The sequence below is a fragment of the Astatotilapia calliptera genome, chromosome 8 (assembly GCF_900246225.1).
Source record: "Astatotilapia calliptera chromosome 8, fAstCal1.2, whole genome shotgun sequence".
NCBI classification, from domain to species: Eukaryota; Metazoa; Chordata; class Actinopteri; order Cichliformes; family Cichlidae; genus Astatotilapia; species Astatotilapia calliptera.
In genome coordinates this window covers 14,054,788-14,069,913 of record NC_039309.1, presented here as the reverse complement: position 1 = coordinate 14,069,913, position 15,126 = coordinate 14,054,788, and the positions used below count along the sequence as shown (strand labels likewise).

Below are 15,126 nucleotides of genomic sequence, written 5' to 3'. Positions count from 1 at the left end.
GTAGCATTAGCATCAGCCTGAAAGTTGCATTATTACCGCTTGCTGTGCAGCCCACTACACTATATAAGCCACACTTATTAAAAAAATGTATATAATAAAAAAAAAAAATTGTAATACACATTAAGTTCAGGCTTTGCTCCTGTACACCTTTTATAGATTCTTTTCACGTGCAGTTTCCATAACTATTAGTGCATGATGTGTGCTGTGTCCTTTTTTGGCCTGCTGCCATTTATTTTATTAGTAATTCATTAGGAAGCCATTTCTGTGTATACCTTTAGACTTTTCTTTCATATGTAAAAACCAAACCGTATTCCACAAGCTGAATTTAAAAAAATTAATGTTTTTTCATTAGTACAATAATGGAATAATATTGACGTGGATTCACCCTACACAGCAATATATGAGCACAGGCAATTTCAACAACATCAGAGTTTTTGTACGGAAGTTAAGTGGGCCTTTAAATACCACCTAGCATGAGGGAAAATATTAGCACTTCGGAAGATTTCCTATTGGTCCACGAAAGAAACGGCCTGGATTTTGGGCGTGTCCATCTATTCCGATTGGACGAAGGCGTTGTCTCTCAGCCCCACTCTCTCCCGTTCACCTCTCCACCGACTGAATGTCCGGCCCGAACGAGGATTTGCACGAAAACATCAACCGCAGACTGCGTATCAGTACCAGAGGGGGAGCAGCTCTACGACGAACAGGACCCGACGCTATTCATCCAGCGGCATGACAACCACGTCGATGGCTTTTCCGAAGTTTGATAACGTTCCGGTGGCCCTGAAGCGAGAAAAAGATTTAACGGCAATGACCGCGCTATCACTTGTTTGATAGAAAGACAGAGAGGGGGGCCGAAGTGGACTCCCTCCCCCTCAGTGAAGAGCCGTTCCGCCCGATGGAGACTGTGACGGGACCTCTGCAGCGAGCTCGAGGCCCGGAGCGTCACCTGTGAGACGTCGACACCTCGCCGGAGGACGTAATTAAGAGAGACACGCGAACATCTGTCCGCACTTTCGACGACTTTATTTGACAAGTTCTGCCCAAGCCTGCACGCTAAAACTAAAGTTAGCAGCTCAGCTTTAGCTGCAGGAGGCGACCCCGCGCGCAAGATGACCAATATAGATATCACTTAACGAGGGGTTACGCACTGCCTCAGGTAACCTCGGGACAGGTGAACTGCGCACTGTTAAATAGCTTTGTTCTAGAAAGCGTACATCAGCAACTCGCGTCAGTCTTTGCTGTGAGAACACGGACTTTTAAAATAAGTCTTCTTTTTTTTTTTTTCTCATCGAGTGTCGCTCCCTCAATCAACCATGTCACTCAAAGACAATCCCTGTCGGAAATTTCAAGCCAACATTTTCAACAAAAGTAAATGCCAGAACTGCTTTAAGCCCAGAGAGTCGCATCTGCTCAACGACGAAGACTTAAACCAGGTAAACAAACGCTCCAGCAACTTTCCATTGCGTTTCACTCTTACTATGTGCCGTTTAATGGGAGTGCAAATCCTGTTGCTGTCTTTTCTGTTTGATGTGCTCATTTCAAACGACTTGTCGTGTGCTAATAGACCACGAAGTGCAAAGGTTGGGTTAATTGGACATAATTAGTTTCCAGCCCAAGGGCGCATATTGACCCTAATTCATGCACACGCAGGCTTCCACCCAGCTCCATGCCCTGCAGCACAGGAGCAACGCTATCAGCTGCTTTTACAGGAGCTGTAATTATTTCAGATTATGTTGTCTCCTTTGATCATTTAACTGTAGTTTGAACCATACTATTGCTTAAATTAAGAAACTGTAAAGTTTACTTTAACATGGACTAATATTGGGTGAGGCTGACTTATTATTATTATTATTATTATTATTATTATTTTTAACATTATTATTATTTTAGTGGAGATATTTCACTGTTTACATTGTCCCCAGCAGGGAGTCTTATGTTGTGAAGGTGGTATGGTGTCATGCTGAACTTTGTTGACCCACATTGTGATCATTCCTCTTGGGATTCTTGTTTAATGGGAAAGATCAAGGCTCATTCTCAGGTCTGTGAGACACATTGTCCACTATCATTGTCCTCCACGATGTTGGTACAGAAATTGGCTTACGTTTGTTGGCCTCACATGGCTATTAAAGATTATTAGATTGTCTGTTGCTGGAGGTTTGAAGTCCTGTAGTCCATATATTAAGTCTTTACACAGACACACGCACAGAAAAAATATGGAAAAGCGGAGCATCTATTTTCAACCAGAACTGTCATTCTGACCTCCCATCTTTCCAATTTCACTTGCCTTAAAGGCCCAGGCTATTGAAGCAATATTAAAATCCTTTATGATGACATGGAATAAGAGGTTGTGAGGTGGGGGGCATTGCGAAATGAAGACACAGGAACACGCTCAGATGAGTACATTTAACCGCTGAACCATTAGAGGCTAAAAAGTGACCTAGATTCATCACGCTTATTTCTCAGTCTCAGGGGGGACTTGCCATTGCTGTCAAGTCTTATAAGGACAGATGAGATGTTTTTCTAAACTGTTTTTTTTTTCCTCCCTATGGGCATTAAAACAACAATACACAACAACAGTGTCCCACTCTCTTATTCTTTCAGTTGCCTTCATCTTGCATTTTTTTCCCCCTCCATTTTTAGTGTCTGAATGTTTCTCTTTCCAAGTCTGTTCAAACTCTTGACGGTCCAAGGTTATAATTTGGACTTGTGCTTGGAAATTAATGTTATGTCATTTTGTTTACACAGTCACTCAGCTGGAAAATGTGCTGTGCTGCATGTAATCAAAGCAAAAGAGGATTTTATGGTGGATTATGCTCGGCCGTACATAGGGTGAAGTTATGACTGTAATCAAAACCTCAGATTGAAAGACATGGAAGTGCCAGACAGCTGGATATGTCAAGCTCTTTTGACTCAGATTGGTTGGCTACTGTTTCATAGGCTGGGGGACGAAGCACATGTGCATTTATGTAAGACGCTTAATTTGATAAGCTCTTTAGGCACAGGTAAGACCTTAATGTAAACATCAAGTTCAGCAAGGTCTCCTGCACGCAGTATGCATGCAGTGGTTATGCAGGGCTTCTTGGCTCGGCAGACAAGTGCTGACTACTAGCGTGGCTACAGTTCAAGCATGTACCAGAACAACTTAAGAAACACTGCCAGGCCAACTTGCGTCTCTCAGTACATGTTTGAATTGCAAATCTGTAGCCACAAAAGCTCGGCACTAATTTCTTCTGCTTCTCATCCACTGCTTTTTTTTTTTTTTTTTTTCCCTCCTAACTTCTGCCTCTTGCTTCCCCCACCACCCACCAGTCCACCCACTTAGAGGATCAGAAGAAAAACTGTGTGTGTGTGTTAGCCTTTCCTTTTTCTTTTTTTTCAGGGCAGCATGGTGCTCTGGAATAAAGCCAAGTGGCGAGTGTAGCCTAAAGTCAAGGCAGCTAATGTCTATTATAACACTTTCACGGAGTTTAACACATGTTTGTGAGTGTGTGCGTGTGTTTTTAAATAGGTCATAGTATGTGGTCTCAACTTGCAGGATCAACTTCTGTGTCCCATAATTAGACAGTTATTTATTATGCTAATGATTGCTTCCAACACTGTCATTGTGTTTTCCACTCACCAGGCAAAACCTATATATGCAGGATGGCTGCTTCTGGCACCGGAGGGAACAAATTTTGACAATCCCTTACACAGATCTCGGGTAAGTGGTTTCATAAGTGTTTAGCTTTGCTGGTGGTGAGATTGCTTGTGTTTAGAAGAGAGCATTATGTTGTGACTTCACCTCTTCTTGACTTTCTTTTGGAAGTTTTGGCAGAAATTCATGGCAAGAAACTGGCGCTCTTTATAAGAGAAGAGGTCCATTTAACCCCCCTGTGTTTAGCTTCTGCTCGTCTGAATGGTTGATTGGTGTAGTGGTTTTGATTTTTTGTTAAACTGCTTTGAGGAAAAATGAGCAGCCTGTTTGGTTTTGAGCTGACAGATGACGTTATGGCATGGCGAGGCATCCGCTGTCTGCCCGTCTGTCCACTGTTGGCAAGAAATGCTGCTCCTCTTACAGTGTTGGTCACCTAATAGGTTTTCACCCGAGGTGTGAGAAGCTTAGGGGAAACTTGTCATCCTAGTGTACTGATTTTAGTGACACTTGCACACAGTGATCATCTAACAGGTCTTTGCCCAAGTTATGCTCAAGGTCAAGTCAAATTTGGATACTGATGAAAAGTTTTGTTGAGGACCAAGAAAAAAAAGTGTGAAATCTATGTCCAGTAACACGTATCTATGGATTAAAGGTTGTGCCTTTTTTCACAAACTGCTGTGAGACTGTATTGGAGCCTTTCTGGAGCTTCTTGATGTGCTTGCGTGGTTTCTGTTCAGGTACGCCGCCTTCCTCCCACAGTCCAGACATGATTGTTGGGTAATTGGTGATTCTAAATTGCCCAAAGGAGGGATTGAGAGTGCAGATGGCTGTCTAGTTACCAGGGTGTACCCCGACCATCATCCACTGGCGGAAATCCCAGCATAGCCATTATCCATTTTTCTTGTCTGTGATGATTTTTGTTTTGGTTCTAAGCTTACAGTTGTAGACCCCCCACCCCATTTAGCTAGGCAAAGCTATGTTGTTTACCACCAAAGTTCTAAGCTAAGTTTGTTTTACCAGCTCAGAGTGCTAGGTAAGTAGCGTGGCTACTCCTCCCTTTAATTTCCTTTATCCATTCTGGCACTCATTTGATAAACAAGAGCTCTTGTTGTTGTGGCTTCAGTGGCTACTTCATGAAATCAGCAGATTCTTATGGGAATCTCGGTCCTCTGTCAGTGAAGCCTCATTGTTAGGAAATAATGAGCCTAATATTGACTTCATTTAATAACTCTTACCACTGCAGTATCGTGTAATCGGAGCCGTCGTTTATCAGCTGCCAGATTATATGCTGTGGTGGTGCATCCCAAAAAGAGGACTGCGGAGAATGTGGGGGAGGAGAAGAAAGGTCTCAGTTCTCACAGCCTCGCTGATGGCTTCCATATGAGTTTTGGGAAAAGCACCTCTGGATCTACTATCAACAGTCTGCCGCTGCTTTGACATCATCAGTGATGCGTTCTGCCTATTCTCCCAGTCAGCGTTTCACTGCGGGGGTATAATTGCTGGCTTGTACGTAGTGCTGACGTGAGCACATTTGTCAGGTTTACACTGAAACAAATAACAGAGAAACAGAAAACCGCTGATGTCTCAGGTGAGTCACGTTTTAGGGTCACTTTAGTTTAACAGGTTGTGGAGGGGTCTGGCTCTGTTTTGTGACAGTGAGGCTGGAATTCTATAATCAGCCTCTGTAGCCTGTAATATATCGTGTTTGGTTTTTTGTTTGGTTTGGTTTGGTTTATTTTAAAAAGCATCTGTGGACTGCAATGTCCCTTTAACATTGCCTGTGAGGCTTCTCAGCCCCCCTATTGAGACCTTCCAGTGGCCTTTTAGGTTAGAGAGCAGCTCTCAATATTTCATGCACCAGGCCCTGTTAGAATAGGAGCCCAGGAAATTTAACACTGAGACTAAGCGGTACATTAAGATATGAGGGCAGTGGAAGAGAACTGATCAAGACAATGAGGATGAATATCAGTGGAAATTGTATTATTGTAACTGACAGGATTCCCATTCAAACCAAGACTTACCCCCCCCCCCCCTTCTCAGCTAACCTAACCTGGTACATAATGATACTGCGCTTCACAGTTGCATGCCTTTCCATATATATCCTACAGTTTAATCAGCAGTGTAATCTCGTCTTCTCTTATGAACGTCTGTATCCACTTAGCTCTTGTTGTGATAACACCTGCACTTTATATATGAAGGCCTTCTTTCCTCAAATTGTTTTCCTTTTCTTTACAACTATCTGAAATCTTAATGACCGAATGCAGCTGATGCATGCTGATAAAAATGTTGTCCAGCTTGTCACAGCTTGAAAGCCTTGTGATGTCCCGTAAGAGGAAAGTGTGCCAGCATTACTTGCTTACTGCTGTATAGCAACTGTTTCCAAAAACTTGATTGCACTTCCGTGTGTGTGTGTGTGTGTGTGTGTGTGTGTGTGTGTGTGTGTGTGTGTGCGCGCGCACGCGGTCTTTATACCCTAAGGTGTGTGTTCAAGCTTTTCACTGGAGTTTCTAGATCCAGCAAAATAATCTCAGGCTTTAGAAATTTATTGGCCTTCCACAAGTCTGTGTTTGACTCTCATGCCCAGAGTTATAAAATGTGTAATGATTGATATGATAAATACTGGCACAACTTCTTGTGAGGCTTCTTTTTTTAAATTTTTTTTTATTATATATATATAAAATGACTATGGTTTGATATCTTTTGTGTGATCATGTCCGTAATGACAGATTTGTTTGTTGTTGTTTTTTTTGTCTTGTTACAGAAATGGCAGAGGAGGTTCTTTATCCTCTACGAGCACGGCTTACTTCGCTATGCTCTGGATGAAATGGTGAGCTTCCTTCCTGTCAGCTGATGATTATTTTGTTGCCCATTTTGTTCATATTCTGAAGCTTGTCTGTGACCGTTAATAGCTGGTGGCACAGTCTAAACAACCAAAGCATGGTTCAAACAAACAGCAGCATACTGTTCAGTGTATCTGTGTTATAATGCACCATGATCTGCTCATTTACACAGCCTTGTTCACCTCATTGCTGCTACTATGACATTGAAAATTTGCAGCATATAAATAAAAGGGAAGTTTTTTTCCCCTCTCTTTGACTTCTGAAAACAAACAACTCCATCAGCAGTTTGACGCATAAGGGGAACAGACCTTAAAACTTTCACTTCTTTCTTTTTCCTGCTTCACATCAAAGGACTGCTCTCTTTTCACTTGAGTTAAACCAGAGGCTTTGGCTACTATTTAATAATTTACAGTGGCAATTGTTACTGTAATAAAGTTGTATTTATTGTAAGATGATAATAAAGTGTGATCATTTTTTTCATTGTTAGTTGCAAGTTTAGTTTATCTGACAAGAAATGCTAGTTACATGATTTCTGTGCAAAATTAGTTGTTTTAAAACCAAAGAAAAACTTTGATGCAAGTGCTGAAAATGTGAGATTGATGAGGCAGCCTACACATGGTTAGCACTAGTCCTTTGTTCCATACAACCACGTATTTAGTGAACGTGCTAAACACTAAGCCTGCTTATACAGTAGTGTGAAAAGGAATGAGCGTGTGGTGTTGACATTCAAAGTTATGTACCTAGCTTTGTGTGTTTATTTAGGTGGTTACTACACTGTGCACTTGATGTGCAGGTGTCCCGTGGTTACTTCCTGTTCTTAAAGGAAAGACTGGAAAAACCACTTATTGACTGACATATTAAATCACCGAGTTATATTTAGTCAGTAGACTAAAATCTATGTAGTAATTATAAAATTAGTATGTAGACTTTCTGTCTGAGCTTGAGTTTTGTAGTCGACTTGGTTCAGGAATCTAGTTTGTCGGTGTTATTGGCACTGTAAGATGTAGGCATGCTGAATATTGATTGACCCAAGCAGTGTTCAACAGCCTTTTTTAAGCGTAGGATGTGTTTTGAAATGAGGTGAAAGCTGATGTAGATGAAACGGTATTTGTTTTATTGACTTTGACCCTTTCACATTGTGGTATTTTAGTAGAAAAGCTAGTGTGAGGTTTGATGTAATAAAGGGAGCAGGTGCTGGGGTGCAGTGTGGCATTCTTTTTTTTTTTTTTTCTCCTCATATTAAGTCCTTTTACAGTTATTGCATTCTCACAGTTGAAGTCTTGCAGACACATGACAATTGCTAGCTTAATGCTGGGTTGTAGGTTGACTGGCATTGACGGACTGGTTTTCCTTGAAAGTAAGAGTTGCACCAATTTAAAAAACAAAAAAACATTTGGCTAAAGCGAAGCTTCTTCTCACACTTTTTCAAGTTTAACTACCACTCAGCTAGTAGTTAGCAAGTATTTGCAGACAAACGTGAAAAACTGCAGGCAATCTGCTAGCAGCCAAAGGAATCACTAGAAGATTTGTGCACACATTTTTACCCAGCAACAGCCACCAACCCTCAGGAACTACTATACTATTCCGCCCCCCCCCCCCCCCCCCCCCCCCCCCTAGGTACAGCGATATATCATGTACAATATAGTTGACAACTCTTGAGATACATGCACACGACAGCACGTGAGCAACCTTAAATTATGTCTATTTCCACTGTTTTTACTGGAATAAAATAAAACCACTGGCTAACAAAATCTGTCTGAACATAGCTTTTAAATCCTGCAGTGGCCCTAATGTGCTCTTCATATTGAGGCTCGTTTGTGAGGCACTGAATGGAGGAGGAGGATGACATGGAAAGAAACATAGATGATGAGGAAGAGACAAGTGAAGTGGCGGATGTCCTCCCTCCGTTCAGTGTTCTCTCTGGATGTCACTCTTTGTGTTTTCATCCCTCTTCTGAGTGGAGGATCAAAAGTATAGGGACAATAAGGGTCTGGAGCTTGAAATATCAAGTGCCACTAAATATAGAGCCTCGCTTGTCACACGAGGCTAATTAGAATAATTGTTTTCAGTTGAATAAAGAGCTGCACAAACTTGGCTAAATGGTGTACATATCTGACATTGTTATTAGGCTGTTTTCAATTCGATTAGTATTGAGATTAGAAAAAATTTAATATTTGGCATGGAACACATCAAGGAGCCACAATAATCATTACTTTCCAAAGATTAGATTGTATTTATAGCAGTAGTAAGGGCGTTGCATCCATCCATTTGCAAATGTGCATGTGTGATAGGAGGCGAACCTACATTTAAACATATTAATCATTTACATACTTTATGACAACAGATAACAAATTGGTATTCTGCTTTGTTTCCAGTCAGGTCTTCATTCACATGCTCAGAGCAGCTGAATGATATCAGGACTGCTTGAACAGATCAGAAAGCTAGTATGGTAACAAAACACAGGGTAAGTTGGGACTAGCTGTTTAACAGTGACTGAATTTTCAAAATACACTCAACAAAAATATAAACGCAACACCTTTGTTACTGCTCCCATTCCCCATGGGATGGACGTAGAGACCTAAAATTCATTCCAGATACACAATATAACCATCCCTCCCAAACAGTGGTCACAAATCAGTCCAAATGTGTGGTAGTGGGCACATCTGCTATATTGAGATAATCCATCCCACCTCACAGGTGTGCCACATCAGGATGCTGATCTGACATCATGAGTAGTGCACAGGTGTACCTCAGACTGCCCACAACAAAAGGCCACCCTGGAATGTGCAGTTTTTTGCACTATTGGGGGTCTGGGGACCCAGAACCGGTCAGTATCTGGTGTGACCACCATTTGCCTCATGCAGTGCAACACATCGTCGCATGGAGTCTATCAGATTGTCAATTGTGGCCTGTGGAATGTTGGTCCACTCCACTTCAATGGCTGTGCACTACTCATGATGTCAGATCAGCATCCTGATGTGGCACACCTGTGAGGTGGGATGGATTATCTCAATATAGCAGATGTGCCCACTACCACACATTTGGACTGATTTGTGACCACTGTTTGGGAGGGATGGTTATATTGTGTATCTGGAATGAATTTTAGGTCTACGTCCATCCCATGGGGAATGGGAGCAGTAACAAAGGTGTTGCGTTTATATTTTTGTTGAGTGTAAGAGCTAGAGGATGTCCATAAATGTTAAAGAGGGGGAAAAATGGTAAAATATGTCGCAAAATATTCTTGATTTATTGTAGTCTGTATGGCAAACACTGGTCAACATTAAGATCAGATGAACTAAATTGATTTTTAAAGTTTGCCAGCTTTCGCCAGTATAACGTTCCTCTAAACCACATCAAAACCCAATTTTGGGAGCACTCGTTATGATTGTAAATGAGGAGGTTCCCCTCTGTTTTGCTCTTAGCCTGGTTTTTTTTTTTTATGGCTCTTCTGTCTTGGCTTAACCAAACCCAGATGGGTTGAGGTTCCAACCTGCAGGATGTGGCATGGCTCTGTGGGAAAGGAATGGACTAGCAAAAACCTGGGAGGGAGCACAGTACTTGAAGTCATTGATTTGGGGTTGCCCACCTACAGTGAACAGCTAACATGACACACCACTGCCACGATTTTCTGCTAAGAGCAGCAGTGGCTCTGGAGAGCTGTTATGTGCACAAGACAAGTGGTAAAGAGAGGGGTAAAATGTAGCAGCAGTAAAAACGATAAAGAGAACTGTGATAAAGAGAACTGTTTACTGTTGCTGTTTGAGTGTGAATAGCTGAAAATGTGCCACTAGTTCACAGAATACGTGTTGTTTTATTTGGTATTTGCAAATATGGAGAGAAGACATAATTATTTAGCAAGCTCACTTGCAGTTCAGTCCCCAGTATTTGCTGAATGCACCAGCTGGATTGTTCTAAAAGCAGACTAACACAGTTTTGTCCAGGCAGCGTTGCTGAGGCAACACGATTTGTCCCTTTTGTCCACCGGCAGTTTACCATGGTATTTGATGCATGGGGCAGATTCTCAGTTTTGTTGAGAGCTCTAGAGGTCTCTGACCTGACTGATATAGGACAGAACAGACTGGAAGCAAAGCACGGATTTGAGCGCTGAAGTTGTCTCTAGGCTCTGTCGAGCAAGCCTTTCTGCTGTGGCTGTGGACAAAAACATCAGATACAGCATCAGAACAAATGTGCAAGGCTGAATTGAAGTGTGTGTGTGTGTGTGTGTGTGTGTGTGTGTGTGTGTGCGCCTACCTGTGAAAGAGGGTACTAGAGAGCAGAGGACACGTCTGGAACAGGTGTTGCAAGTTCTGAGTAAGCTCTTTATTAAAGTGTTCCTTGTTTGCAGAGAACAGATGCAGAAGGTGGGTTTTACGATAAGTTTGAGTTAAACATAAAAACAAATAAGACAAATTACATAATTGTGTGTTGAAGTTGTCCAAGTGTGGTGAGAGAAACAGCCTCTCACACCAGATCCATTATCACGTCAGAGTGAGGGCAGGTATGTAGATGAGAAAAACTGTCAGGAAAGCTGCTTTAATGACAGCGAGAGTCAGAAAGATCAACACCCATACTCTAATAACCTTCACTGTGCAGTCAAATGCCCTACACATCACCTCGCACCCAGTGAACGTCCTTTGACCGATAGATAACCTATTCTAACTGAAACATGCTCTTCATTATGTGATCTAAACTTTCCTCTTTGGGAATTTATCACTCTTGTGTTGTGGCGTCTGAGGTCACACTGAATCATCAGGCTTGTGCATTGCTAATCTCTTATTAACGTTGAGGGTGGTGTGTGTGCAGTATTTCTTCATTGTATTTCGAGACCTTTGCGGGAACACAGTGCAGGTTGTGTTATCACGCTGTTCGCTTAATGTATTTTATCCCAGGCTGAACAAGCACAGTATACCTGCGAATGAAGTGAGGCTCCCTATTGAGTTGCAGTACACAAAAGACCCTTTCAGATACACTTGGATTGCGTTTGCCTTTAGACTGTATTGACTGCAGTCTGTATCGCAGCCGTATTCAACGAGAACATGATGTTCTCATGATGTTTTAGCTGTTTAAGTCATTCACATTTCATCTTGGCTCGATTAATTTGCTGTGTTTACTGGAATTCAAATAGTGGACTTCTGCCCCATAGCTTTGTCCAAGAACTGAGAGGTTTTTTTTTTCTTTTTTCTTTTTTCTTTTAGACAAACTTCCTTCCATTTCCCACACATTTGTGCATTCTTTTAACTTGAGATACACACAGGTCCGGCTGCATCTCTGCTTAATCTCTGACATGAACCCATAGAGCCCCGGCCTGTATTTGCCTTCAAGCCTTGTAAAACCTTTTCACATGCTGAAACATGCGTAAATTCTCTCTTTTTTTGCACCTGAGAAACATGAATCTAAACGTTTCGCAGTGAGTGTCTGTTTGGGGTGAGAGCTAGGGGATGGATGAGTGGGCATGGCTTTTGAGCTGTGTTTCTTGCCTCCAGGCCACTCTATGTGGGGGAATAAGTAGAGTTTTACCACCCCACCCCATCAAATTAGGAATACTTAGAGGTGCTCTAGTCTTCCACTCACAGCAAGCGATGAGAAAATGAGTGGAGAAAGAAGTGTGAACCACATGAAGTACATTTGTTTGCGTTATAGCACAAAGGGACAAGAATAAACGTTCGTTGCAGCTCTGGTGGATAGAAGTGGTATAATCTCTCCATATTAGAGCACTGAATATGGTTTCTGGGTTAGGCATATGTTGGTTTTGTAGAGATATGGTGCGTGAGAGTCTTATTTAACCCCTGCCCTTCCTTCCCCATGGTTCCAGTAGGAACTGATCTGCTGGAATGTAAACAGTAATGGATTACAGTTGGGTCACTATACCCAGTGCACAAAGCCACAAAACCATGGGAAGAGCAATTCATACAGCTTGTAATAATCAGGATCTGCAGCACTGTAACTGACATTCAGCTGAATAGCAACCCCCAGTCATAAAGCTTTCACCCAGTGTGGTACATTTATAACAAGAATTCCCTTGTTTTTGTTTCTGTGTGCAGAAATGGGGACTTTGTGGGGATTTTTTCTTTTTTGTCCCTGTTGTGTCCTAGTTAAATTCCCAATTTTGCACTGAAGATCTTATCATTGCTCTGACTTGTTGGCTGATAAAGTTTCACTACAGTAAGAGGGCCAACTTCGGTAAGCATTGTTGCTCTGGCACAACCAACCAAAAATGACAACACAGGCCTGCCTGATTTGAAATTTCATAGCTTGATGATGGAATTGGATGAGTATATGCTAAAGTCATTAAAGCACAAACAACAGGCTCAACAGCTAGCTTACAATAAAAACAGTCACACAGGTCTGAAGGCTGGTTGGTGGTCGCATAGCAACCACCAGTCATTAAGGTACAATTTTTGTTCTCGCGACTGGTTGGCTGTGCGTGAAACTGATTCCTAAGGCCCCAGACACACAGGTTTGGAGTCCTGTAAGTGATGCTAGGTTTCAGTACACCTGGGAAGTGGTGAGTGTTTGCAAACTTCCATGCAAATGCTGGGAGACAAAGTTTTTAGTGCAGCACTGTCTTTGTGAATGATTTCGCCTGACGATAGCCAGCATGATGAAGTAAGGTCATGCTTCAGGCCAGCTCACAAGCACAAAGTGCTATGTGAGTAAGTGTGTTAATGAGAGCATGGGGTTTTTAAATAACACACCACTCCTGTGCTCTGGTTCAAAGTACTGTTTTTCCATGAAAACATTGTTCTGTAGAAGCATCATCATCCTAAGACAACAGTGATTTGTCATTTGTAGCTTTATGACCTAAGACACAACTTTTTTTTTTCTGTTGATGTCTCTTATTGACTAAACAAGCGTGATGCATGTCAGCCTCTCTCTCTTGCTCTCGCTCTCTAAGATCCAGTTAGTTTCAGCTCATTAAAGGCAGTTAATCCAAGTGAACACACACACACTCGAGTACCACATCTAGTTGATGTGGATAGAGTATTTCTTTCTTGAATATCTCTATGTACCTATTGGCCACTTCAGTAGGTCCACCTTGCCTCGATCAGGCTGAACCATCTTTTTTGGGCCTTCAGAAATGCCTTCATACCTCACAGCATAGATTCAGCAATATGCTGGCTTTGATATATGTTTGTAGCTCACTCGTTCTCTCCACCTTTGTCTCTCTGTCCATGGGAGATAATCGCAGAAGTGTTGTGCGTGAAAATATGTTTTTGTCATTTGAAGACAATGGGTCCTATTGTTTAAAATCTTTTTGTCACTTCTTCACTTCACAACTCTGAAATGCTTCTATGAACATCGAGTGAAAACAGTGGTGATTAAGGCATGACTCACAACAGAAGACTGTCAGTAACCACACTGGTTTCTTTAGGGAGGCTTTAATCTATGACCCAGTCTTCCAACCTCGTAGAACACCTGACTCGCTTGCTTATTCCAGCCTGTGTTGTGATTGCTCAGTGTGTTCAGTAAAGATACGAAAAGATGCATGAGCACTCTCCAACTGAGTGTTGACATGCAAGTTTGCTATTACCAAGAGAGTATGACTCAACTAAACTAAACACGGTGAAGGGTCTTAGGAAAGATGGGCTAGGCTGCATATTCAGTTAATATATTACCAGTCTTGCTCTGTGTTATGCTTTTGGCCTGAATTTCTCCATCTGTATTCTTATCTTTGCTCCTTAGTTTTTGTCTCTGTCTTAGTGACCACATTGTTCTGGATATGGCGGATATAAATACTCTGAGACATTTCCTTTTCTTCAGTCAGCAGTATCCTGTAACTGGCTCAGGACCAAGTCTGTCCTCTAAATATTAAACTCGTGGGCTTAGCCTATCTGTGAGCTGCTATCAGTTACTTTTATTTGTGTTTAGTTGTTTTCTCTTAAATATAAAATGTAATTTAAAGTTTTATATTTTCATATCTTCTCACTAGCTTCCCTTTGTTCATAGTGATTGTGTGTTCCACAGCCAGATGGTTTAATATGCCTGCAAATAATGGCGCTGAAATTACTGTAGCGACAAAAGATGGACTTACAATTATGCCAAAATATATGTCACTCACATCCCCTTCACAATTGCTAGAGGGGTAGGTTATGTGTAAGCTATTATGTAAAGTAGCAAACACATACTTTTATCTTTGCAAATTCTGAAGTGAAACACTTTTTGTTTTTTTGTTTTTTTTTTAAAGACACTTTGCTGTTGTAGTTGTGAACACATTTTGTGCCACTGTGTCCATATTGGTACTGGTAACCTTAGTGCATCGCATGGTATTCACGGTTAAATGCCTTTGTGTGAGAATAGATTATAATAATTAAGGTTATGCAGGGTGTTGGACTACTGTTTGTTATTTCATGGACTGTGTGGGATTTTGGGCATCAACAGCAATGATGGTGTTCGAATACTGATTTAGAACCTCGCTTACCATGGCAGCGACCTGAACTTCGAGTTCAGGGCATACCATAGTGATTATATTGGCTGTGTGTGTGTGTGTGAGAGAGAGACTGTTGACAGGATCATTAAAAGTGTGCCAGGTCTCCATTTTGTGTTTATGTGGGACTTTAGCTGACTGTGACTTTGCACTTTCTTTCTTGTGTCATATTTCTCTTGGCGAATGTGAAGGAGGTTTAGTTGAATTCTGGTTGACTGTGGACG

The 15,126-nt window shown here is 41.7% G+C and overlaps 1 protein-coding gene across 6 annotated transcripts in view; it reads left to right on the top strand.

Moving 5' to 3' along the window:
* Positions 1–528: 528 nt before the first annotated feature.
* The window catches only part of LOC113028470 (myosin phosphatase Rho interacting protein), a 53,377-nt gene continuing 38,779 nt past the window's right edge, over positions 529–15,126 (top strand). For 3 of the 6 annotated variants that reach the window (XR_003273237.1, XM_026178762.1, XM_026178761.1), the window contains exons 1-3: positions 529–1,436; positions 3,626–3,703; positions 6,399–6,464. Coding sequence is in view for 5 of the 6 variants with exons in the window: in XM_026178762.1 (XP_026034547.1) it covers positions 1,317–1,436; positions 3,626–3,703; positions 6,399–6,464 (264 nt within the window). In the remaining variant the exon portion in view is untranslated. The remainder of the gene's footprint in view (positions 1,437–3,625; positions 3,704–6,398; positions 6,465–15,126) is intronic. The other 3 variants (XM_026178766.1, XM_026178763.1, XM_026178764.1) reach the window with 2 other exon arrangements.